General features: G+C 39.0%; 2 protein-coding genes across 2 annotated transcripts; both read left to right on the top strand.

The window, feature by feature from the left end:
- The first annotated feature begins 1,666 nt into the window (after positions 1-1,666).
- LOC133987302 (pyrin-like) lies at positions 1,667-3,631 on the top strand. The gene is made up of 2 exons (XM_062426619.1): positions 1,667-1,898; positions 2,409-3,631. Exons 1-2 carry the CDS (start codon positions 1,667-1,669, stop codon positions 3,629-3,631), a joined length of 1,455 nt encoding a protein of 484 aa, XP_062282603.1.
- Positions 3,632-3,697: 66 nt separating this feature from the next.
- Positions 3,698-12,511, top strand: LOC133987309 (E3 ubiquitin-protein ligase TRIM21-like). Its single transcript, XM_062426630.1, has 3 exons — positions 3,698-3,779; positions 7,634-7,867; positions 11,235-12,511. Exons 1-3 carry the CDS (start codon positions 3,698-3,700, stop codon positions 12,509-12,511), a joined length of 1,593 nt encoding a protein of 530 aa, XP_062282614.1.
- The last annotated feature ends 12,884 nt before the right edge of the window (positions 12,512-25,395 follow it).

Below are 25,395 nucleotides of genomic sequence, written 5' to 3' on the forward strand. Positions count from 1 at the left end.
CCGTCTGCAATGATCATGAAAGAATCTGGATTTCAGAGAATTACCAGTAAACTTATTACTAAATGTTTTTCAGTGAGAGAATAGAATAGAGTTTATTGCTATTTTAACAAGTACAATACAGTAAAGGCAAATTGGAATTGTTGTACGTTCTCTCACAGTCATGTTTTAAAAAAATAGAGGTGAGTAATAAAAGTACAAGTAAAAAAGGGCAAATAATAGGAAGGTAGCAGCTCCAAGGTGAAGGAAAATAAATAAAGAAGCTATACAAATACAAAAACAGTACAAAAAATACATAATAGTAATATAAAAATAATAGTATATATCCTATATATGACAGTGCACAGTATAGTGGACGTCCTTGTCTGGTCCCTCTGCAGAGTGTGAAGTTCATCCATTTGTAGTGATGTTTATCATAAATAGATTTTAATCCATTAAATGAATAACTTTCCAAAGTCAAACTTTTTTGCAGCTTCTCCTGTTTGATCTGGGTGAATGACAGAGGAAATTATTCACTCAATTCAAAATGTTAATATTTAACTAATGGTTTTAATGTCTGTTGATCAATGATATGAGGCAATAGCTTGTGCAGAGTCGGGTCTTTATTTGACTGAGTACTGAGATAAGTGCTGTTTTCATAAGTTTTGATATACTTTTGATCTCATCTGCTTTTTAATGCATAAAGGTGAACTTCATAAATGAAGCAAACAAGAACAATGCATTCAAAGACCGTGTAAAGTGAATTAAGACATTTTCTTCTAAACACATTAAATAGGTCATACATTTATTTCTATAAAAGGTGTAAAAAGCATTTCAACCATTTAGATTTGATTTGTGGAGCTAGGCTTAGCATAAACCCGCCCCTGCTGCTGTAGAGGTATAAATACATTCAGATCATACTACTACTACTACAGTTAGCTAGTTAGCTGAGTTAGCCGCCGAGCTAGCAGCTGAGTTAGCAGCAGAAAGCTCTCAGACATAGCGTCCATGTTTCTGGTAGAGGTGGTGACTTTGATTGACAGGTGGGACACTTGGTAGGGGGCGGGGCTTCAGCGGACTCGGTGGGAACGCCCACAGCGTTTGGAGAAGAGAAATAGGCTGACTTTTACACAACTTTGAAGCCTAATTTCATATATTTGGCAATTTTTTTCATCATTCAAATTTGGCAGGGTGGTTAACAACACACTTTTCTGTGGTATGTCAAACTCAGAACACATATTTATTCTTACTTTACACAGACTTTAAAATGCAGATATTTTACTACACTGTACTGATGACTTGCAGTAAACAGCAAACTGAAACAGCAAATCAGACTCATCATGAAACTGTGCCAACAAATGCTGCATTTTCCATCTAAAGCCATAAATATGCTGTATCAAACTTAATTATGATTGACAACTGCCAAGAACCTCGTAAAACTATTCACAATGAACACAACCTAATATTTATTGATCCATTTATTTCATTTTTTTTTTTTTACATTTGCTCTCTGTGTGTAGATATGTCTGCTGCCAGCTGTCTGAGATCTGAAGATCCATTTCTGTGCTCCATCTGTCTGGATGTGTTCACTGATCCAGTCACCACACCATGTGGACATAACTTCTGCAAAAACTGCATCAATGAACACTGGAACAGTAATGACCAGTACCTGTGTCCAATGTGTAAAGAAATGTTCAACACAAGACCTGACATGAAGGTCAACACTTTCATCTCTGAGATGGTTTCTCAGTTCAGACAGGAAGCTCAACAGAACGCCAGCAGCAGCAGCTCAGAGCAACAAGCTGCCAAACCAGGAGAAGTTCCCAGTGACGTCTGTACTGGAACCAAACTGAAGGCCCTGAAGTCCTGTCTGGTTCTTCTGGTGTTTCTGGTGATTCCGGTGTGTCTGGCCTTCATCTACTGTGAGGCTCAATTCAGTATTCATGACATTTGACATATAAATAAATAACATAGAACACTTCAAGGGATGGTGGCAGTAAGTAGATTATGGTAATAAGAATTTCCTTTTTATAAATGTCTCTTTATATGCCAATGTCCTACCTGTTGGGAAAGGAAGTGACATTGTTCTTTTCTGTTAGACATCAGAATTAGGGGCAATTTTTTTCTTACATTTTGGAAAGAATTCTTCTCTAATATTTCTGTCGTTATGGCATCCTTATAGAAAGTGTAAATCTATCTGTAAAGCTACCTCAAAACAATGACAGCAGAGCATGTGTCTGTCAGACTGTGGTCTCTCAGTCTGTACATTGTCACCTTCTGTCTCAGGTTATTATCAGTTACTGTGGTCAGATATTCTGCCTCAGTATACTATCTGTGTAAGGCCAAACCTGTTTCTAATTTGTGTTGTTAGCATGTATTACCATTCCAATAAGTGATGTATTTTTTGTTTTCTTTGGTTACATTTTGATTAGTTCGAACTCAGCTGATGGACCCTGTGGAGAACCTGGAACACAGGATGTGTACGAAGCACAATAAACCTCTGGAGCTGTTCTGTAAGACCGACCAGACATTTGTCTGTGCACTCTGCTCTTTAGACCACAAGACTCATGATGTTGTTCCTCTGAAAGAAGAATATGAAAGACAGAAGGCAGAGCTGGGGAAGACAGAGGCTGAAATTCAGGAGATGATCCAGAAAAGACGACTGAAGATTGAAGAGATCAAACACTCAGTTGACCTCAGTAAGGAAGCTGCAGACAGACTGAAAGCAGAAGGTGTTCAGGTCTTCACCGCTCTGAAGGAGTCTGTTGAGAGAAGCCTGAATGAGCTCATTGAGACGATTGAAGAGAAGCAAAGAACAACAGAGAAACAGGCTGAAGACTTCATCAAAGAGCTGGAACAGGAAATCTCTGAGCTGAAGAAGAGAAGCTCTGAGGTGGAGAAGCTCTCACACTCTGAAGACCACCTCCACCTCCTCCAAAACTTCCCGTTCCTGAAAGCTGATCCACCCACCAAAGACTGGACAGAGGTCAGCGTCCATCCATCGTATGAGGGGACTGTGGTGAGAGCTGTGGCTAAGCTGGAGAAGACGCTCAGTAAACAGATGAAGAAGCTGTTTGAGGCTGAGCTGAAGAGGATCCAGCAGTATGCAGTGGATGTGACTCTTGATCCTGATACAGCACATCCTAAACTCATCCTGTCTGATGATGGGAAAGAAGTATATCATGGTGATGTGTGGAAGAATCTCCCAGATAACCCAAAGAGATTTTCAGATCATGTTAATGTGTTGGGAAAGCAGAGTTTGTCTTCAGGCAGAATTTACTTTGAGGTTCAGGTTAAAGAGAAGACTAAATGGGATTTAGGAGTGGCCAGGGAGTCGATCAACAGGAAGGGAAAAATCAGACTGAGACCTCAGGATGGTTTCTGTACTATAAGGTTGACACAAAATGATTACTTCGTTTTGGGTGACCCTCCAGTCCGTCTCTCTCTGAAGTCTCCTCCTCAGAAGGTGGGGGTGTTTGTGGATTATGAGGAGGGTCTGGTCTCCTTTTATGACGTAGAGACTGCAGCTCTTATCTACTCCTTTACTGGCTGCTCCTTCACTGAGAAACTCTACCCATTCTTCAGTCCCTGTAATAATTATGGTGGTGAAAACTCCGCCCCTCTGATCATCTGTCGTGTCAATCAAACTGCCTGATAGGGTTGGACGATGTCCAGGATTTGGACGATCGACGATCTTCAAAGCAAAACATTGTGATGGCCGATGGCATCGGCGGGGGCGGTGATCGATCTAATAAGCGGCAACATAGAGCTTTGCTCTTGCACGCGCTGCATTTATAGTCACTGTACGTTTTTTATTAACCCAACTGTGTTAAACTAACAAATCCCACCGCACGGGGTGTGTTTGACCGGCGAAACAGTGTCACACTCAGCTCCGACACTCAATCTCTGTCTTTTTCACGTGTTTATTTCTCTTCATTAGCAACTCCACACATGCTTTTCTTTTAGTACTTAAACAGTGATCGTGCCGTCAGCAGGTAATCAACTGAAAAACATAACATATAAACATAACTACGTTAATGGCACGGACATATTTATGATATTTAACACAAGTTACAATCACATTGTATATCAACTCACCAGCTCAACTTCACCGGTCAAAAACCGAGTCACAATAAGCATAACCACCGAAGAAGAAATACAAAGTGTACTGCTGCTGCTAAAGCGCGCTATGAACACCCAATGATATAAACAGTAGGAAACAATAACATGTTTGAAAAATAGGAAAACACAGTCACACAAACACACACGCACTGTCACTCTAGTGCGTGCTCTTGCTCGTTCACTCCAGATTCCGGGAGAATACGTCTAATTTGCGGGCATATCAATATGCGGGACACTGCTGCGCAAGCGGGGGGGGCACATCATGTCATGCCTGACAGCCATCGCCGATGGACGATGGCATCGTCCATCGGACCAACCCTACTGCCTGATTCATTTTTTTATGATCAACAATGTATTGAACAATGAAGCATTGTCAGTATTGTATAGTACATAATTATTAAATCAATCTGTACATTTGGAGTCTAAAGTGTATTGAAAGTCGATCAACAGGAAGGGAAAAGTCACAGTGAGTCCTGAAGATGGTTTCTGGACAATATGGTTGACAGGAAATGTTTACTTTGTTTTGGGTGACCCTCCAGTCGATCTCTCTCTGAAGTCTCCTCCTCAGAAGGTGGGGGTGTTTGTGGATTATGAGGAGGGTCTGGTCTCCTTTTATGATGTAGATGCTGCAGATCTTATCTACTCCTTTACTGGCTGCTCCTTCACTGAGAAACTCTACCCAATCTTCAGTCCCTTAACTAATGATGGTGGTAAAAACTCCGCCCCTCTGATTATCTCTCCTGTCAATCAAACTGCCTGATTGATTTTTTCGATCAGCCATTTATTAAACAATAAAGCACTGCCAATAATGTAATTCATACACGTATCGAATTAATCTGTACATTTAGAATCCACGGTGTAAATAAACACAAAGTATATTTAAGACAATACTGCCACTGCACTCACTACATGGCGATATAAATAAAGATGGATGGATTGATTGATTGATTGATTGATTGATTGATTGATTGATTGAATAGTGTAGAGACATAAAAACAAACCAATCAATGAAAAACTGATACATATTAAAAGAAACCAAGACTAAGAAATCAAGACTGAACTTTAGGATAATGTATCTACAGTGATTTTCAATATATCAAGATATGTTGCATTAGATGTAATGATGCAGCCATAAGATTCATGGTGTCCTCAGCTTCAGTATTTCACTGTCATCTAAGTTCAAGATCAGAACATGAACAGAGTAGAGTGTGTGTCTCTGTAATAAAGGATGAAAATATGTTATCTTTACAGTTGTACAGTACATGTTCTACTTAAACATATTGATTGGGGTTTATGAGGTTTTACAATTAAATATTAGTATCAGTATCAATGAGAGGTGGTTGACCCTTTCAGACACAAAACTGACCAGGGAATAATCCTGGTTGGAGCTCGGTCTGAAAGAGGTGTTACAATGAAAGCACATTGGAAGGAGATCTTTTAATAGTCAGTATGAACACGAGGAATGATTACAGAGAGGAAAACATCTTTACCTGTGCATATGGACACCTGACTGCTGGTTAAATACACACTTGTTCATACGAGTGATGCCATTGAGATGTGTTTACCAAGAATGAACACATACACGTTAAGCAAACAGACCACAACTACAAAGTTTTTATGGTTACACCACTTAGACATTTTTGCCATAATCCTCTAATATATTCTCTCTAAATGGATTAAAAGCAGAAACTTGATGCTGGGTCCACAAAAAAAGAATGTGTGCAAGTTATTCATACGTTTATTTTCACATTTTAACCCTTTAAATTTAAACTAAACCACATGGACGCATAAAAACCTTATTGAGTAACTGAGTTTTGTACAAGTTGTGTGTGTTTCCCTCCTGTGTCCAGCAGAGGGCAGCATAACAGCACACATCAGAGAGAGGACAGGTTGATAAAGGCAGGGACAGACTGCACACACCTCTTAACTTCCTCATTTGATTCAGTAACAACTACAGGAGAGAAGAAAGTTAACACAGAGGAGCTGCAGTCAACACAACTGTCTGTTTCTATCTGAAGAAAAGTTAAACTTCTTTCTCAACAACTGACTCAAACACTGGTGAGTACAGCTGATTATATTTACTGTGTTTCAACAACCAGCATTAACACAACACTTACACTCTTCATTTCTGACATTTGTCAAATGAGGTTAAGTGAAACTAAGCAGTTTTTTTCTTTATGATTACAATAAACAACAATAATTTAATAATTCTGTAATTATATTCTCACAATCGTAAAATAAAAGTAAGTCAAAGGAAATGTATTGAATGGTAATCTGACTTTGGGCACATTTCTTTTAAGGCTGAAATATATATATATATTATCATAATTATAACATTTTTTATTTAACTAGGTTCTAAAACTAAATGAGCAATGATAAACCTTTACAGGACAAACAATGAGCCGAACTTTGGACTGACTGTTTGATTGTTGCAGAGTTGTGAAGGATTGTTAACGGACTTTTGTTTCCTTATGACCCCAAGACATGTTCTTACATTTACAATTCCTTTTATTCTCTTTCATTTGTAACAACAAAGACACAGATATTACATACAAATAGGAAGGCAGGGGAGGATACAGGTTAACAGCAGGTAGAATATTGAAATAGAGAGATAAACCGTAGATGTGCATGGAAAAGATGTGAGGTGGATGATTGTTGTAAGGAAGCAGCTGTGTGGAGAGTTTGGCCATAAAAGTATCTGATCATTATTGATATGTGGCAGTGGTAATAGTAGAAACAAAGAATGGGAAAGACAGCAGGGGGAAATGAGTGAATGGATAAGTGAATGAGTAATTATGTGAATAGAAACAAATGAGAGGAAAAAGGAATTTTAACAAATCATTATGTGATTATTATACTAATGATAATAATAATGATGATGACTCTTTTTATTTTCAGCAGCTTCAATGTTGTGTGCTTTTGTGTGAGTGTGTTTCCACTTGTAAATCTGCAAAGATTGTATACATACACTGTCGCCCATAAAGTTGGAATAAAATATTTTTTTACCTCTTTCCATGAAATGATTGTGACAATGTGATTTATTCTTGACAGATAAAGTGTATATCTTCTCAAAACTTTATTAATCAATGTCTTCCAAACATATCACAATGAAAATTTCAATAGGAAAAAACAGAGGATTGTGTCTGAAAACTAAATTATTCCAACTTTAGGGGCGACAGTGTATATAATAATAATTATTATTTTTATTATTATTATTATTATTATTATTATTATTATGTATCTATTTATATACCACCTTTCAAAACAAAGTTACAAAGTGCTTTACAATAAAATCAGATAATGCAGATAGAAGATCCAAAGTAAAAAATTTAGACAATATACAATAATTAAATAACACAACAAATACCAACAGCTATATGATAAAACCCTTAAAACGAGATTCAAAAGATGACACTGAGTTTGCCTGCCTAAGTTCTCCAGGGAGTTCCACAGCTGAGGGGCCCAAACAGCAAGGACCCAAAAACATACTTTCATATTTCTGTAATTAAATTAAATTTGTTTTCTCTGTGTGTAGATATGTCTGCTGCCAGCTGTCTGATCCAGTCTGATCACTGTCTGATCACTTATCCAGTCAGCACACCATGTGGACATAACGTCAGCAAAAACTGGAACAACAACTCAGAGCAACAAGCTGCCAAACCAGGAGGAGTTCCCTGTGACACCAAACTGAAGGCCCTGAAGTCCTGTCTGGTGCCTTTGGTGTGTCTGGTGTTTCTCACGATTCCGATGTGTCTGACTTTCACCCACTGTGAGGCTCAATTCAATTCAATTCAATTCAATAAACATGACACCTGACATTCATTCACGCACACACACTCACACACACACACACACACACACACACACACACACACACACACACACACACCTGTACCTGGAATCTGCTGGAGCCACTCTCCCAGTCTGTGTCTCACAGCTCCCAGTGCTCCCATTACCACTGGCATCACTGTTGCCTTTACTCCCCACATGTTCTCTAGCTCCTCTTTCAGGCCTTGGTATTTAAGAAGCTTCTTGTGTTCCTTCTTCTTGATGCTGCTGTCTCTCTCAATCGCTGCATCTATCACTACTGCTTTCTTCTGTTGTTTGTCCATCAACACGATGTCTTGTTGGTTAGCCATCACCAGTTTGTCAGTCTGGATCTGGAAGTCCCACAGGATCTTAGCTCGGTTATTCTCAGCCACTTTAGGAGATTACTTCCATTCTGACCTCAAGACCTCCAGCCCATACTCAGTGCTGATGTACTCCTGAATCTTGGTTGTTTTATCCTGGACAGTCCACGGCCTCCCTCATTCTGCTTACTGTACAGCCTCAGGGTGCTGGACTTGGGATAGAACCCTCCATGCATTTTGGCCAGCTTATTCTACCAGCGGGGTACTAATGACTGACAGGGCGTACGTGTTGATAGCTCAGACCTTGTTTTTCCCATTCAGCTGACTCTTCAGGGACCTGCCTTACCCTGTGTAGGTATCTGGCTGTGGCTGACTTCCTTGTGGGCTCCTCATGGTTACCATTTGCCTGCGGGATACCAAGATATTTGTAGCAGTCCTGAACATCTGCATTGCTGCATTCTGGCAGTTCAACTCCCTTGGTTCTGATAATTGCCCTCTCTACTATATATCATCCGACCACATTTGTCTAGTCCAAAGGACATTCCGATATCGTTGCTGTAGATCTTGGTGATGTGGATCAGTGAGTCCATGTGTCGCTCATTCCTGGCATACAGCTTGATGTCATCCATGTAGATGAGGTGGCTGATGGTTGCTCCACTTCGGAATCGATATCCGTAGCTTCTCTTTGTGATGATCTGGCTGAAATGGTTCAGTTCTATGCAGAACAGCAGCGGGATAGTGCATCACCTTGGTATATGCAGCACTTGATGGTAACCTGGCTTTGAATTGGCCTCCAGAGTCATTTTCCACAGCCCCATGTTGGATGGCATTGAGTCAGAGGTAAGGATGTCCGATATTATCGGCCGATATTCACTTAAAAATGTAATATCAGAAGTATCGGTATCAGGATTTTATAACCGATATTTGTTCTGTAGGCTTCAGCATTTCCGAGCCTGCATGAACGCAGCATGGGATGTTTACCGGCGCGCGCTTGATGACGTATAACAACAACAACAACACGCTAGACTCGTGGGTCTCTAACCGTGGCTGACAAGTTCATAGCATCCACCGCCATGTACACGAACACACAAACAGAAACAAGGTTTACCTCCTCGTTGTCATTTTCTCTGTTATGCTTTCGGTGAGTCGCCTCTTTGACGTCACCGTCAGAGTCCGGTGGGTCCTATCTGGGTCCTATCTGGGTCCTACTCTGCTGGAGACACAACAGCTGAGAGGACCGTGTGAGAGGACGTTCCTATAAAAGGTCCCGCCTCCAGAAACGGGGCTTATGTCTGTGGTTTGGAACTAAGTTTCCAAGTGTCCCCTACGGATAGTAGATTTGTAATTTGCAATTACTGCAAAGCAGCATAATAAATATGGCAGTGCCATATTGGCACTTTTCAGTTGGCAGTTGTTCTCTTATTTTTCACAGACAGTGTTTACATGTGGAAAGCCATGTTTCATTTATGTATGCATCCAGTGGGGAATCACAATAAAATTAGGCATAATGTGTTAATTCAACAGTAGGAGATATGTTATGTTGTTACCTTATAGTTTTGGTGTAAAAAGCTGCAAATATCGGTATCGGGTGATATCGGTATCGGAAATTAAGAGTTGGGGAATATCGGAATATCGGATATCGGCAGAAAAGTCCATATTGAGCATCCCTAGTCAGAGGCTTTCTGTAGTCAATCCAGGCAGTGCACAGGTTGGTCTGTCTGGTCTTGCAGTCTTGGATGACTGCTCTATCTACCAGTAGCTGGTGCTTGGCTCCACTGGTATTACTACCAATCCTTTTCTGGGCCCTGCTCAGGCCATGTGCGTATTCATCTTAGCCGCTATGATGCCTGACAGGAGCTTCCATGTTGTACAGAGGCAGGTTATTGGCCGATAGTTGGATGGAATTGCGCCCTTCTGGGGATCTTTCATGGTCAGGACAGTTGGTTAGTGCTGCCAGGTGTTCATGGAGGGCAGTTAGTTTCTTTAGTCAGTAGGTGTGGAGCATATCAAGGCCCTGTGTTGTCCAGCTTTTCATACCTGACACTCTTTCTTGGATGTATGCCATTGTATATATAGACTACTACATAGACATCTAGTCATAATAATACATGTAGTGTTATAACCAGGTGGAAGTAACTTAAAACTGCATTCTATCAAAAGGCCACCAGGGGGCGACCGTTTTGGTGTCAAAAGGACTTCCGTCTCTATACAAGTCAATGGAGAATTCACCAACTTCTCACTTGATTTCTAACCTCAGTAAACGTTTTCAAAATGTGTTTATGGTCTCAATCGCTAGTTTAACGCCTTCTTCAATGCAGTATGATGTTCATTTGGGACATTTTGGCCTCCCTGATTATATATGTGACGATAAAGCAGGGTATGCATTAGGGCGTGGCTACGTCGTGATTGACAGGTTGATTGATTCACAGGTTCAGGAGCGTGGACAGATAGACTGCAGTAAATAGCCGTGAACTTGTTTCACACCGACAGTTTTCTCCGGAGTTTTGTGGTTATAGTCGTAACAGCTAACTTGGTTAGCATCACCAGGTTGCCGATGTAGACTGTGGTAGATCCAGCCCTTGCAACCTCCCCCGCTCCGTAAATGTCTTTATGTCTATGACCTACCTGAGGAAGTGACATATTTAGCAAACAACATTGCTCATTCTTCTTTAGCCTCAGAATGAGGGGTTATTTGTCTCTTTCTGTCAGACATCCGAATTTGGGACAGTTTCATCTCAAATTTTGGAAATAATTCCTCTCTAATATTTCTGTAGTGTTGTCATTCAAAGAAAGAAAGTGTCCATCCACCATCATATGACAGGACCTTCTTTATTGCCAGACTTTGGTCACTCGGTCTGTACATTGTCAAGGTTATTAATAATTACTTTGGTCAGGTATTCTGCCTCAATATACTGTCTGTTTAGGGCTTAATGTTTTGTTGTTAGAATGCAACATAATTCCAATAAGTGATGTGTTTTTCTTCTTTGTTTATTATATTTTGCTTAGTTCAAACTCACCGGGAGCCTTATCCAACACCTTCACATGAGGAAAGACATCAGCTGATGGACCCTGTGGTGAACCTGGAAGACAGGATGTGTACGAAGCACAATAAACCTCTGGAGCTGTTCTGTAAGACCGACCAGACATTTCTCTGCACACTCTGCACATCTTCTGACCACAAGACACACGATTTTGTTCCTCTGAAAGAAGAATATGAAGGAAAGAAAGCAGAACTGGGGAAGACAGAGGCTGAAATTCAGGAGATGATCCAGAAGAGACAACTGAAGATTCAAGAGATCAAACACTCAGTTGACCTCAGTAAGGAAGCTGCAGACAGAGAGAAAGCAGAAGGTGTTCAGGTCTTCAGCATTCTGAAGGAGTCTGTTGAGAGAGGTAAAAAAAAAATCATCAACTCAATCAACAAGAGGCAGAAAAAAACAGAGAAACAGGCTGAAGACTTCATCAGAGAGCTGGAACAGGAAATCTCTGAGCTGAAGAAGAGAAGCTCTGAGGTGGAGAAGCTCTCACACTCTGAAGACCACCTCCACCTCCTCCAAAACTTCCCGTCCCTGAAAGCTGCTCCACCCACCAAAGACTGGACAGAGGTCAGCGTCCGTCCACCATCATATGAGGGGACTGTGGTGAAAGCTGTGGCTCAGCTGGAGGAGACGCTCAGTAAACAGATGAAGAAGCTGCTCGCTGAGGCTGAGCTGAAGAGGGTCCAGCAGTATGCAGTGAATGTGACTCTTGATCCTGATACAGCACATCCTGGACTCATCCTGTCTGATGATGGGAAACAAGTACATCATGGTGATGTGAGGAAGAATCTCCCAGACAACCCGGAGAGATTTTTTTCTTATGTTAATGTGTTAGGAAAGCAGAGTTTCTCTTCAGGCAGATTTTACTTTGAGGTTCAGGTTAAAGGGAAGACTGACTGGGATTTAGGAGTGGCCAGAAAGTCGATCAACAGGAAGGGAAACATCACACTGAGACCTCAGGATGGTTTCTGGACTATATGGTTGAGAAATAGAAATGTGTACACTGCTAATAATAACCCTACAGTCCGTCTCTCTCTGAAGTCTCGTCCTCAGAAGGTGGGGGTGTTTGTGGATTATGAGGAGGGTCTGGTCTCCTTTTATGACGTAGATGCTGCAGCTCTTATCTACTCCTTTACTGGCTGCTCCTTCTCTGAGAAACTCTACCCATTCTTCAGTCCCTGTAATAATGATCGTGGTAGAAACTCTGCTCCTCTGATCATCTCTCCTGTCAATCAAACTGCCTGATCTATTTTTCATGATCAGCAATTTATTAAACAATGAAGCACTGCCAATAATGTACAGTATATCATTCTATATAAATCTATCTGTACATTTTGAGTCTACTGTGTAAATAAACACCAGACAAAGTATTTATACACAATACTGACACAGCAGTCAATACTTACATGACAATAGATTAGAGACAGAAAAACATTTGTAACAGATTCACCGTCATTCAAGTTAAAAAATGTACATATGCAGTAGTAATGTACTATATGAACTTGATTTAATCAGGATGTGATTATTCTTTTGTGATTAATGATGAATTTTGTTTTGGTGTTTTTATAAACTTCAGTTAATCAGGAAAGTATTAATTTTTCATATCTTTATGATTTATTATAGCATTTTTTACATTTGTTTTTATGCATGTTGGATTTTACCAACTGCTTCAGTATCCTCCCATTATTCATTCATTAATCTCTTCATAGTTGATGGATCCATCATGAGAAACATGTGAAGAGAAACTATGCTCAAACCAACAGAGCTTTAAGATCTAGTGAACATCCCAAAGTTTGTAAAGATACCAAGTCTGTATCAAGACTGAATTTTAGGGAAATGTTTACAGTAAAATTTAATATCAAGATATTTTCTCATTAAATGTAATTATGCAGTCATAAAATTCATGCTGTCCTAAGCTTGGGTATTTTACTGTGTCGTTTAGCTTGAAGGTTTGAATATGAGCAGAAAAATGATATTCAGCCGCAGCCTGTCTGATCAAACTTCTGCTTTTAATCCATTTAGAGAGAATATATTAGAGGATTATGGCAAAAATGTCTAAGTGGTGTAACCATAAAAACTTTGTACCAAATAACATTATAACTTTTATATTAAATAAAGGTAATGGAATACAATTGTTCTTAATATTAAATAGTCAAGTGAACCACATGTGAAGTGTCTCAAAGTGTAACCACCATTTAAAAGGCAATTTTTTTAAATTGTGATGGCCATATAACAGGAAGTGGTTTTACAGAGAACAACCCCTGATCAGAAACTCTTAACAATTACTCATAAACTTACATTGTTGGACTTGGTCAGGTTTGCTCAGTTTATATGTACCATGGTGTAACCCTAGAAAACATTGATAATTCATAAGAATTCATTAAAAATGAATATTTATTTTAAGAATTACATTTCAAATATTCACACTAAAGCCATGTGATTACACAGGTGTCAAAATTGATTTTAAAATGAAATGTCAAAATTGTATAACTGCTTAAATCATATCATCATATCGTGTCATCATATCACCACCTGACCTCTTTATAATATAATAACATCATATCATATCACCACCTGACCTCTTTATAATATAATAACATCATATCATATCACCACCTGACCTCTTTATAATAAAATAACGTCATCTCTGAGCCAGAACCTCTGATCTCATGACAGAGGACTGGAACTGGTTCCTCCCTCTCTCTACCTCCCCACACACATCTCTTAAAGATACATTATCCAAAATTCTTATTGTAAGATTACATTTTTATCAACTGTATTCACAATAGAAGACAATTTATGAGTTGACTTAGTTGTTGTTGTCAGGTTATATTTTTCTTTTCTCTAAGATACAACACAAGTTACATTTTAAGATGAAGTTACCATGATTGCTGCAGTGAGGACTTTACAACCCAGAAAAAGTCAGCAGTCTTCTTTATATTTTCACAGGCTTCTTTATTTAGTATAGACTCAATTAGATTTTTTTTTAAACATGTACAAAATTAAATTTTACCCTGGATGTTGAAAGATGTCCATGTATCCCTCAAAGCTGGTGATATGGCCTTCAAGTCAGGGGACAGGGCCCTCTACAGCACTGCAAGAGCCAACCTTAAAAGAGGTATCAAACATGCCTTACGGGCATACAAGTGAAAACTTTACAGAAAACAACACTAGGCAGATGTGGCAGGGACTTCAGCAAATTACAAACTACAGGGGAAGCATCACCACTGACTCTAACAGCACAGCTTCACTGGCAGAGAAGCTCAATTGCTTCTTTGATCGGTATGAAGTTAACACTCCACTCTCACACACGTTCCCCTGTTACAGGCACCCAGGCATTGACTGTACAGGAACATGAAGAAGAAGCAGAAGGCTGCTGGAAAAGAAAATTACTCAGGGCTTGTGCACACAAACTTGCTGGTGTCTTCTCTAATATCTTCCAGTGTTTTATTCCAAATTTTTTACATTTTAAGTCAAATGCATCATTCTGGTGCACTCTGAGAACAACATTCAGAGGTTATATCTAGACTTTTTTTTGTGCTTTAGTTATTTAACAACTGGTTGAACGGTGATGACACAGCAAAAAGGTCACACCCATTAAGCACAAGAAAGAATTTTTACCATGTTAATAAATGTTCCAATCAAACAATAAAAGACTATCAAAGTTCAACTAGTTTATTACTGATGAACATATAAAACACTGTTTCAGTAAATATCTGTTTTTACATTGTGTTTCCATAATAACTAAGCTAACTGTCTGCGGATCAATAACAGACTTCCAGATGTCTTAGAAGTGGATCAGGATCAGAGTTGATTGAGATGGAAATAAAGAAGATCTCTCATTAAGACTTTTTAAAGTGAAACAACTAAAGCAGCATAAAGCTAATGCTGTGTTTTAAACAGCACGCAGGTGTTTCACATTCAGAGGTTTGAGGCTGAGCTGCAGGGTTGAGTGGAGGTGTGTGGGGAAGTTTATTAGTGCTGTTGAACGGAACCGCTGTGAAACAATCAGAAAATAACATTTTATTGATCTGATTTACCGGATTTCTTACTGTCAGCGCTCTCTCTCTCTCTCTTCATTCACTCTCTAGCTCGCTCCACCACAGCACTACAGGTCAATAAAAACACACACCAACAGACTCTTGAACAGTTTCTTTCCCAAAGCCATCCAGACTCTGAATAAACAGACAGTGACACACTTTTAAAAACTCCATTTATATATATGCAATATATATTAGTGCAATATTCCACAGACTATTGCACTCACAGCACTTTGTTTTTACTTACCTGGCTTATCTTAATTTTACCTGCCTTAGTTTTTATTTTGTTGTATAGTTTTATGACGGGTCATGATTGATTGTGTGTTGCTGAATACTTGTAGTAGTGTAGCACCCTTAGCCTTACCAATTGATAACTATATCAGGTACTATATACCTTTAATTATTTGATTGACTTAAATACAACAGAAATGGGTGTAATGCACCTTTAATGCTGCACCAGCTGTCATTAAGTTAGCTTAGCTGAGTTAGCTGCAGCATTAGCCGTTAGCATAGCAGCTAATGCTATTAGCGATCTTTTTTAAGACATTCTAGGCAAATTACAGTGATACAAACTGGACCACGGTAGTGTTAAACATTAGGCATCAGTACCATAACTCCGATTTGTTTTAAGAAAAGTATGTGAACAAAGGCATCATGTGGTCAACTAATGTCAACAAGCTAAGATGGAGGTTTAGCCTATTAGCAACATGTGGCTTTGCATTGCTTACCAGAGCTCAGGAGAGATGCGGCTCCTCACGTTAACTTTCACATACAGTAATCAATTCCTGATGAACAAACATCTTAGTAGTTGATATGAGGCAATATATCGTGAATTTATCATATTACATCGTATTTTCATACTGGGAGGTCTTTAAGCTTGATCGGAGCGGGCTTTTCAGGACGACGTCTCAGCCAGAAAAGGAAAAGACATTGAAAGAGATAGAGCAGGTGCGATTGCTAGTGCCCATTTCTTTGTATTCTAAGTACAGTGACAATAAAGACGTCTTATCTGATCTTATCTTAATAATACTTGAGTGTGTTTGTTTATCTCACCTTTCATCATTTCTAATTTGATTTGTGAATATTTTATTTTAAAGAGAAAAACTTGAGTTGTGTGAGACCTTAACATTAATTAATTATGAATGACTGTAAATTGATATGTGTACATCAAATAACATTACATTCATATTCGGGTTATGACTGTCAGTTCTGTTCTGACCTAATTTCATTGGTGTTGAGACCAAACATACTGGACTACTTGTAAGCAATCATGTTCTTTTTCTCTCACATGAGGAAATGTGTAGTTTAAGTTCCTGTTTGAGATGTTAATCTCTCTTCATGTGTCTCAGCTCTTCTGACCGGCTCATAAAGACTCCACTGATTCAGTTCTCTCAGTCTGCAGAAGAATCTACAACCAACAAGACTTCAGTCAGGAAAAAGACAGCTGTTGTCTCTCTATGAGTATTAAATACATTTCCGTCTCTTCACTGTTTTAAGGAATGGTCGACTTCATTCAAGTTAACCAACCTATCTGACATGTTGTGATGGAGTGTTGAGTCCTGTAGCATTAATGTCATTAAGACAGCAGCGTCTGCTAGTCACTGTCTCTCTCTTTCTTGTAGTTTACTTGCAATCAGGAAGACTTTATGTTGACTAAAGTAAGAGGTCTCTAAATGTCTTTTTTTGAAATCTTCCTGAACTTTTTCATGAAGAAAATGAATTTTCATACAACAAGTTATACTCCATTTACGATTCAAATTCATCACACAATCTGACAAAATTGTTTGCAGTCTGACACAGATTGTGACTGAGACATTGTTGGTAATGTCTGGCACAGTGTGACATGCAATAAACTTACATAACTGATGTTGTTGCACACGATTTAATACATTTCTCCATTATCTCCAGACAAAGTTATCAGCTCTCTGTGGCTTCTTCACACCTTGCTTTTACACGTGAGTCCTTATTTTCTGTACTGTTTGTATATGTGTATACATGTGTTATACACTTTTTAAAATGTTCTTATTGACTCACAAAAATACAAACAAAATACAGAATTCTGACACTTAATTAACAAACAACTAACATTTCTAGCCCCACACTCCAATACCAATTTACAAATCTGAACCAAGCCTTTACTGCTCAATCAGTCGTAAACATTAATATTGTCCTTCAATTTTCAGTGCACATACATCTTATGATACAGGTACCCTGCAATACATGTGATTCATTTATTATTTTAATTTGTAATGTTTCTCTTAGGTGATTTTTGGACTCAAAAGGCACACTAAGAAACAGAGCAGGTAATCAAGGCAAGGTTAGTTGGCAGACAGCACAATCCAAAAGGGAAGCAGGAAGGATCAGAGACTTAAACACAATGACAGGAGAAAGTCTGACTGTGGAATAGTGTTTCCGGAAGTCCTTCATGTAATTGCATGCATTCTGTAATTTTAACAGGGAGGGATGGTGAAGAAGATGGAGCTCTTTGAAGGATTTGAGAGATGACGAATTTGGGGAATTCAAGTGGCTCCTCAAGGATGAAAGACTAGCAGGCCCCAAAGTCTCTATATGGCAGCTGGAGAAAGCAGAGAGATGAGACACTGTGAATCTACTAACCTACTAACTTACAACCTACCTCTGCTGTTCTGTAGGCCTGAAGTGGAGCAACCATCAGCCACATCCTCCACATGGATGACATCAAGCTGTATGCCCGAAATGAGTGAGACAACGACTCACTGATCCACATCACCAGGATCTACAGCAGCAATATCGTAATTGTCTATTGTCTATTGTCTATGACAGTGATTCCCAAACTGGGGTACGCAACGTGACGTAGGGGGTACGCGAAAAAAATAAATAAAATGATTTGCAAACAGCCTGATTACATTTTGAAACTGGCGTATAAATATACATACAGTCTAGGCTCTAGGGTGCCTGCTCACACTGCCAAAAAACACACATACTGTCGTGCACACTGTATAGGCTACCCTCTAGTGTTCAGTGAATTAATTGCACTGCCAAAAGTCGGTCGCCCGACCCCCGGCTAACCGCCAAAAATGGATAAATGGCTAAAAAGGATAAATTGCCCTTCCAGAGGCACATCCACTGCTATCACCAGTCAGCCCACAGTCGAAGGTGTACTTTCCAGCGACAACAACCCACGTTATTCTTCACCTTCAAGGTCGACCGTTGACCGGGATGCTAGCGATGCACCTGTGGATAGCCAAGCTGCTAGCATAGCCACGGACAGCGACGATGAGTCGGATGCAGAGCTTCCTGATGTGGGAAAGCATGCAGCGACGGACAGAGAAACAACCTCGTCAAAAATGCGCAAATATGATGAAAACTACATTGCTTTGGGATTCACTTGTATTGGTACTGGTGGATTTACTCGGCCACAGTGTGTTATATGTGTAAAGGTACTGTCTCACAACAACTCAATGAAACCTTCACTGTTGCACAGACATTTAGAAACGAAACATGCTCATTTGAGAAATAAGCCACAGGAGTTTTTTGAACGAGAATTGAGAAGACTTTCTATCAGTAAAACTTGCATACGGGAGACAGATACCGTTAATAGGAGCAGGCTACAAGCATCTTACATGGTGATTTACAGAGTGGCTAAGACTGGCAAGCCACACACTATTGTGGAGGACTTAATTGTCCCAGCTGCCATGGATATGGTTGGGACAATGCTGGGGGAAAAGGCCAAAAAAACTATACAGACTATGCCTTCATCAAACAACACTGTTTCTCGGCGCATCAGTGACATGGCAGAGGACGTTTTAAAACAGCTACTACATCGCGTACGACCCAGTGAATTTTACGGACTACAGCTGGATGAGTCCACAGATGTAGCGGGCCTGGCACATGTCCTGGTATATGTGCGGTACATTCATGAAGGGACAATTAAGGAGGACATGCTCTTCTGTAAATCTCTGGAAACAAGGGCAACTGGAGAGGACATTTTCAAAATGCTGCACACCTTTGTGACATCAAACGGACTTATGTGGACACAATGAGTTGGCATCTGTACTGATGGTGCAAAGGCCATGACCGGGAGACACAGCGGAGTAGTGCAAGCGGTTGCGCCTGATGCCACTTGGGTTCACAGCAGCATCCACCGAGAGGCTCTTGCTGCCAAGGGAATGCCTGCCAGCCTGAAGAATGTTTTGGACAGAACAGTGAAAATGGTGAACTTTGTGAAAGCCAGGCCCCTGAACTCTCGCATATTTACTGGATTATGCAGTGAAATGGGCAGTGATCATGAGACGTTACTACTTCACACAGAGGTACGCTGGTTATCAAGAGGCAAAGCATTGACACGTTTCTTTGAACTCAAAGATGAACTTAAGATTTCTTTTGTGACCATAAGTTTCATTTGTCTGAGCATTTGCACGATGAAGTGTTTCTTACACGCCTGGGTTATCTGGCCGATATTTTTTCTCGCCTGAACGAACTTAATCTTGGATTACAGGGGGTTTCCGCAACCATATTCAACGTGCAAGATAAAGTTGAGGCCACGATAAAGAAGTTGAACCTCTAGTTAAACTGCACGGAGAACAACAAAACAGAGGTCTTTCCGTCGTTGCATGACTTTTTGTGCGCAAATGAACTCTGTTTGACAGAAAGTGTGAAACGTGACATAACCACGCACCTCAGTGAGCTGGCTGCACAGCTGCGCAGGTATTTCCCCGAAACTGACAGGTCAGACAATTGGATACGTCATCCATTTACAGCTGTGCCTGCTTCTTTATCATTATCTGAACAGGAGAGTCTGATTGAGATTTCAACCAATTGATCCCTGAAAATGGAATTTAATCAGAAGCCACCTACCAGATTTCTGGATCGGATTGCGCACAGAACAGCCTGCGCTGGCCAAATGCGCTGTCAAGACCTTGATGCCCTTTGCCACCACGTACTTGTGTGAGAGTTGATTCTCAGCTCTGACAAGCATGAAAACAAAATACAGAGCAAGACTTTGTGTGGAGAACGATTTAAGACTAAGACTTTCTCAAATTCAGCCAAATATTGCAGAGTTATGTGCGTCCTCTCAAGCACACCCCATATTATTATTATTTTCTTTTTCTTTAATTTGCTTAATATCCTTTGACTGCTTATTCAAAAATATGATTACAGTGTATTGAATTAGAATTGATCAATTTGATTTTAAATCTGCATTGATTATATTCTTTCACTGTTTTATTGTTTTACTTTTTATATCTTTGATTGTTTTTATTACCTTCATAGTTTCATGTAAAGAACTTTGGATGGCTGATCTGTGTTTGAAGAATTACCAAATAAAATTGTTTAAAAAGCCTCATAACAAGTTCATGGTAGGTTGTTTTAAACATGTGTCTTAGTCCATCATTGAGTCCTCAACTTTCTTCCTAAAAGACAGAAAATGTGGATGTATGTCAGAGACTAAAACAGATGCTGTAAAGTGAATGAAAAGACATTTTGTGGTGAATGAAACTACTCTGCTATACAGTATCACTGCAGTTAAATCCTGTGCAGAAGAAGAAACTGTGTGGAAGTGTTTTATTTTGCTATCAGTCTTCCTCTCAAAGTCACTGAGGTTTGTACAAGTTGTCTGTGTTTCCAGCAGAGGGCAGCATAACATCACACATCAGAGAGAGGACAGGTTGATGAAGGCAGGGACAGACTGCACACACCTCTCAACTTCCTCATCTGATTAATTAACAACTACATGAGAGAAGAAAGTTAATACAGAGGAGCTGCAGTCAACACAACTGTCTGTTTCTGTCTGAAGGAAACTTAAACTGAGTTCTTCACTTCTTTCTCAACAACTGACTCAAACACTGGTGAGTACAGCTGATTATATTTACTGTGTTTTAACAACCAGCATTAACACAAAACTTACACTCTTCTATCTCCATTTTATTCCAAACACCACTCATGATGAATACAATTGTGGCCTACTCTTTTCTCTCTTTTTTTGTGATTTTAAGCATATTTTTATATAAGTCTAAAAAATATGAATTATTGATTAAGAACAATGTCACAATTGATGAAGAAAATGTAGGCATAAATTGATAAATGAGTTCATTAGTTGCTGCTGCACCTGTTAGATCATTATCTATATGTAAGTTTTAATATTTGTTCTAAATTATTTTCTTGTTAAATAAATGTGTACTGTCCATGTTCTAATCATTATTGCTGATATGATCATTAGGCTAACTATTCATTGTACAGTACATCTTCAAAAACTAAATATTCAGATCGTATTCTTGTACTGGAACAGAACTTGTATCTCTTTCCAAATAAAAAAACACACATTATACAATCTACCATACTGTGCTTACTTTATTATGGAGATATCCTGTATGCTCATACTGTTTCTACTTAAACCTCTGGACTCTATCTACCACAGAGCCTTTAGATTCATGACAGCAGACAGTTATCACAGCATCACTGTGAGTTACATGAGAAGGTCAGAGGTCATCACAGCAGACCTGTGTCTTCATTTATAAAGCCTTGTTATCAAAGTCACAGTTTCCTCGTGAAGTCATAAACAAAGAGTGCAGTGTCACTGGTTGCACTAGTCTGATGGTTACTGAATACATTTCGATGATGTCCTGTTAAAAAGTCTTACATAAAAAAAACATTAGACATTTGCAGTAACCAGTTAAAAATGAATTATTAATTTATCTTTTAACCAGAATGCAGCAATGACTTTACAACCCAGAAAAAGTCGGCAGTGTCTGTGTTATATTTTCACAGGCTTCCCTATATTATAAAAAAATAAACCAAAAGATGTGCTGTTCTCTCACCTTTCATTATTCTCGTTTGGGTTGTGACTAACTTATTTTATAGAGAAAAACTTGAATCTTGTGAGACCTTAATATTAATTATGAAAGATTGGTTGTAAACCTCTGGGCACCACCCTGGAAGACAGGACAAAGGTAGCCAGTTGATTGAGTATCATTATGAGATTGACCCAGTCAGAGAAACTTTGGACTTTTTTCAGAGTTGTAAGTTTTTGTTAAGTTCAGCATTTCAGCAGTTACCATATCAGTAGTTAGTCATGGTTGAAGGATGTTGAAGTTCTTCGTAGAGCAGAGGACGGCAATATTCACTCCTGTACAACATTAAATAGACAGCATGTATTCCAAAAACATCTTTTACAAGATAAAAGGTAAAAACATACAATATTTAATCTAAATGTGTGTGTGTGTGTGTGTGTGTGTGTGTGTGTGTGTGTGTGTGTGTGTGTGTGTGTGTGTGTGTGTGTGTGTGTGTGCGTGCGTGTGTGTACAGGCAATACTCAAAAGATTTTAAAATGACCATTACATGTGAAATACTTTTTTTTAAAGAAAGAAATACAGAATTCTGGTAGTTAATTAAGAAACAACTAACATTTCTAGTCCCAGGCTCCAATTCACAAATCTGAACCAAGTCTTTACCGCTCAATCACTCATAAACAATGAATTCCCTTCAATTCTCAGTGTACTTACACCTTACAGCACAAGTTATTATAATAATAAAATAATAAAATCTATTTATATAGCACTTCTCACAGACAGATGTCACAAAGTGCTTTACAAGAGATACTATAAAAAGGTATTACAGCAGTCCACACAAAACAGACACACAATGATACTGTATACATAGATACACATTCATACATATAAAATAGAAATCAAAAAAATAATTAAAAAAATAATAATACAATTAAGATAAAGATGAAATGCTAAGAGCCTGATGACAAAGATTACCCAAATGCCTTCTACATGCTACTGGAAGCCAATGAACAGATTGTAACACTGGGGTAATATGAGCCCTAGTTAGAAGTCTTGCTGCAGCATTTTGGATCATTTGAAGACAATCTAAGGCAGAAACACTCAAGAATGCGTGTATAATCATGACTAGCTTGGTTTTTGAAACTGTTGATCTTAGTTTACTGATATTTCTCAGTTGGAAAAAACATGATTTGGTCAAAAGTTACTCCTAAATTGACTAGACTGGATTGAACAGCAGATGAAAGAAGTCCCAAATGTTTCCTGATCGCAGGGACAACCTTCTCTGGTGCAAGAACTATAACCTCAGTCTTTTCTGCATTGAGCTGAAGAAAATTTGCTTTTGTCAAGTTTTTGATGGCATTAAGACAGTCAAGAAGCTTTATTACCTAAAAACATCACTGGAATTGAATGAGAGGTGGATTTGAGTAGCCTGCAATACATGTGACACATTTATGATTATTATTTTTTATGTTTCTGGTAGGTGATGTCTGGACTCAAAAGCAAGATGAACCAACAGGTAAAATAAAAGTTTAACAACAGTATTTTATTCAGGAAAAAAGGTTAGCTAACGGACAGCAGAATCCAAAAGGGAAGCAGGAAGGATCAGAGACCTAAAAACAATGACCATGAGGGAGCAATAGAACATCTGTGGACTAATGTTTGGGAAAACTGCAAGTCCTTCATGTCAAAAATATTCTGTATTTTAACAGGAAGAGATGACGACAAAGGTTCAACTGCTGAAAACTCTGGAGGATTTGATAGACAAGGAATTTGAGGAATTCAAGTGGCACCACAATTAGCATGCAATACATGTGATACAAATGTTTTATGTTTCTAGTGGGTGATGTTTGGAATCAAAAGCAATACTCAGCATCAGAGCAGGGAAGATAGTATGGCCGTAGAATAGTGTTTCTGGAAATTAAAAGTCATTCATGTTGAAAATATTCTGTAATTTTAACAAGGAAAGATGGTGAAGAAGGAAGACCTCTTGAAAACTCTGGAGGATTTAACAGATGAGGAATTTAAGGACTTCAAGTGGCACCTAAAGAATGGAAGTCTGGAAGGCTACCAAACCATCAAAACCTGCCAGCTGGAGAATGCAGAGAGACAAAACACTGTGGATCTGATGGTGAAGACCTACCAACTTCCTGGAGCTGTGGAGGCGACCAAGAAGCTTTTAAAGAAGATCAACATGAATGATCTGCTGCAGAGATTATCAGACATCAGAGGACCAGAAGGTCAGTCACAGGAAGACAGAAACATGATGTCACTGCAGGGTGAGAGCTGCATTTAGATACTGAAACAAGATATGAACCTGTTCACACAAGATGCATCTCTCACATCCAGACTGTGGAGATCACACAGAAATGTTACATTCATGTTATTTATTTGTTTTAATACTGAAGAACTTCCACATTCACACAGACCTCCATCTGTCCACCATGATTAACACAAACATCTCTGCTTTCACTGTCAGTGGAAAAGTCTTCACTTCCTTTATTGTCATAGTTAAATTGCACATTATTATATTTTATTGATTATTAATTATCTCTCCCAGTATCTGTTAGTACTGATCTGGAGGCTTCAGAGAACAGAGGACCTTCTTCCTGTCAGATTCGTCCTCTTCTTGATGTTCCCACTAACACCAGTCATAGTGAAGGTAAAGCTGCTGCAATCTCTGGTTTGTATTTGTTGGTGTAGTTTTCAAATTATTAACAGATGAGAACTCCTCTGGAGCTCTACTAAATATTGTTTCAGGAAGGAATTGTTTCCTAACTTAAGAACACTGCAGCAGATTTAGTGGCTTTAAGTCTGAACTGTGGCTCATTTACATCTCAGATCTTTTTGTGGTGATGTGAAGTTTTGTGCCTCTCATGCTAATTTAACACAGACTTACTAAATTGTCAATTTATGTGCCAGATAATATCAATGATAAGGAGTCTTAAGAGAAGAGAGGACCTTCCTCCTCTCAGCCTCTGACCAACAACAGTCAGAGTGAAGTAGTGAAAGTGTCTGCACAGAACTGCTCTCTGTAAACATGATCACTGTTATTAATCTTTGGAGCCATTTCTGAACAAACTAATGTGACCAAACTCATAATGAAGGAACATGTCACTCAGTGCAGCGGTTTGACTCACTGATGTGCGTTTAATAGTTCTTGGACAACAGCAGAGGAACAAGATATATCAGACTTTGATACACAAACAATACTTGTTGTTAGTAGATCAGTTAATTCTAAGAAAAATACAAAAGAAATCACCAGACCTATCCTATGGCTTAAATAAAATTCTGGATCATATTCACTTTGCACTCAGCACTGTAGACA

The sequence above is a fragment of the Scomber scombrus genome, chromosome 2 (genome assembly GCF_963691925.1).
Source record: "Scomber scombrus chromosome 2, fScoSco1.1, whole genome shotgun sequence".
Classification (NCBI taxonomy): domain Eukaryota; kingdom Metazoa; phylum Chordata; class Actinopteri; order Scombriformes; family Scombridae; genus Scomber; species Scomber scombrus.

Excerpts from the sequence above, each read along its gene's own strand:
- LOC133987309 (XM_062426630.1), top strand. The coding sequence starts at position 3,698 with ATGGCATCGGCGGGGGCGGTGATCGATCTAATAAGCGGCAACATAGAG. Across the intron at positions 3,780-7,633 it reads GCGCTGCATTTATAGTCACT|ATATGTCTGCTGCCAGCTGT; the intron begins GTACGTTTTTTA and ends CTCTGTGTGTAG. Across the intron at positions 7,868-11,234 it reads GTGTCTGACTTTCACCCACT|TTCAAACTCACCGGGAGCCT; the intron begins GTGAGGCTCAAT and ends TATTTTGCTTAG.
- LOC133987302 (XM_062426619.1), top strand. The coding sequence starts at position 1,667 with ATGTTCAACACAAGACCTGACATGAAGGTCAACACTTTCATCTCTGAG. Across the intron at positions 1,899-2,408 it reads GTGTCTGGCCTTCATCTACT|TTCGAACTCAGCTGATGGAC; the intron begins GTGAGGCTCAAT and ends CATTTTGATTAG.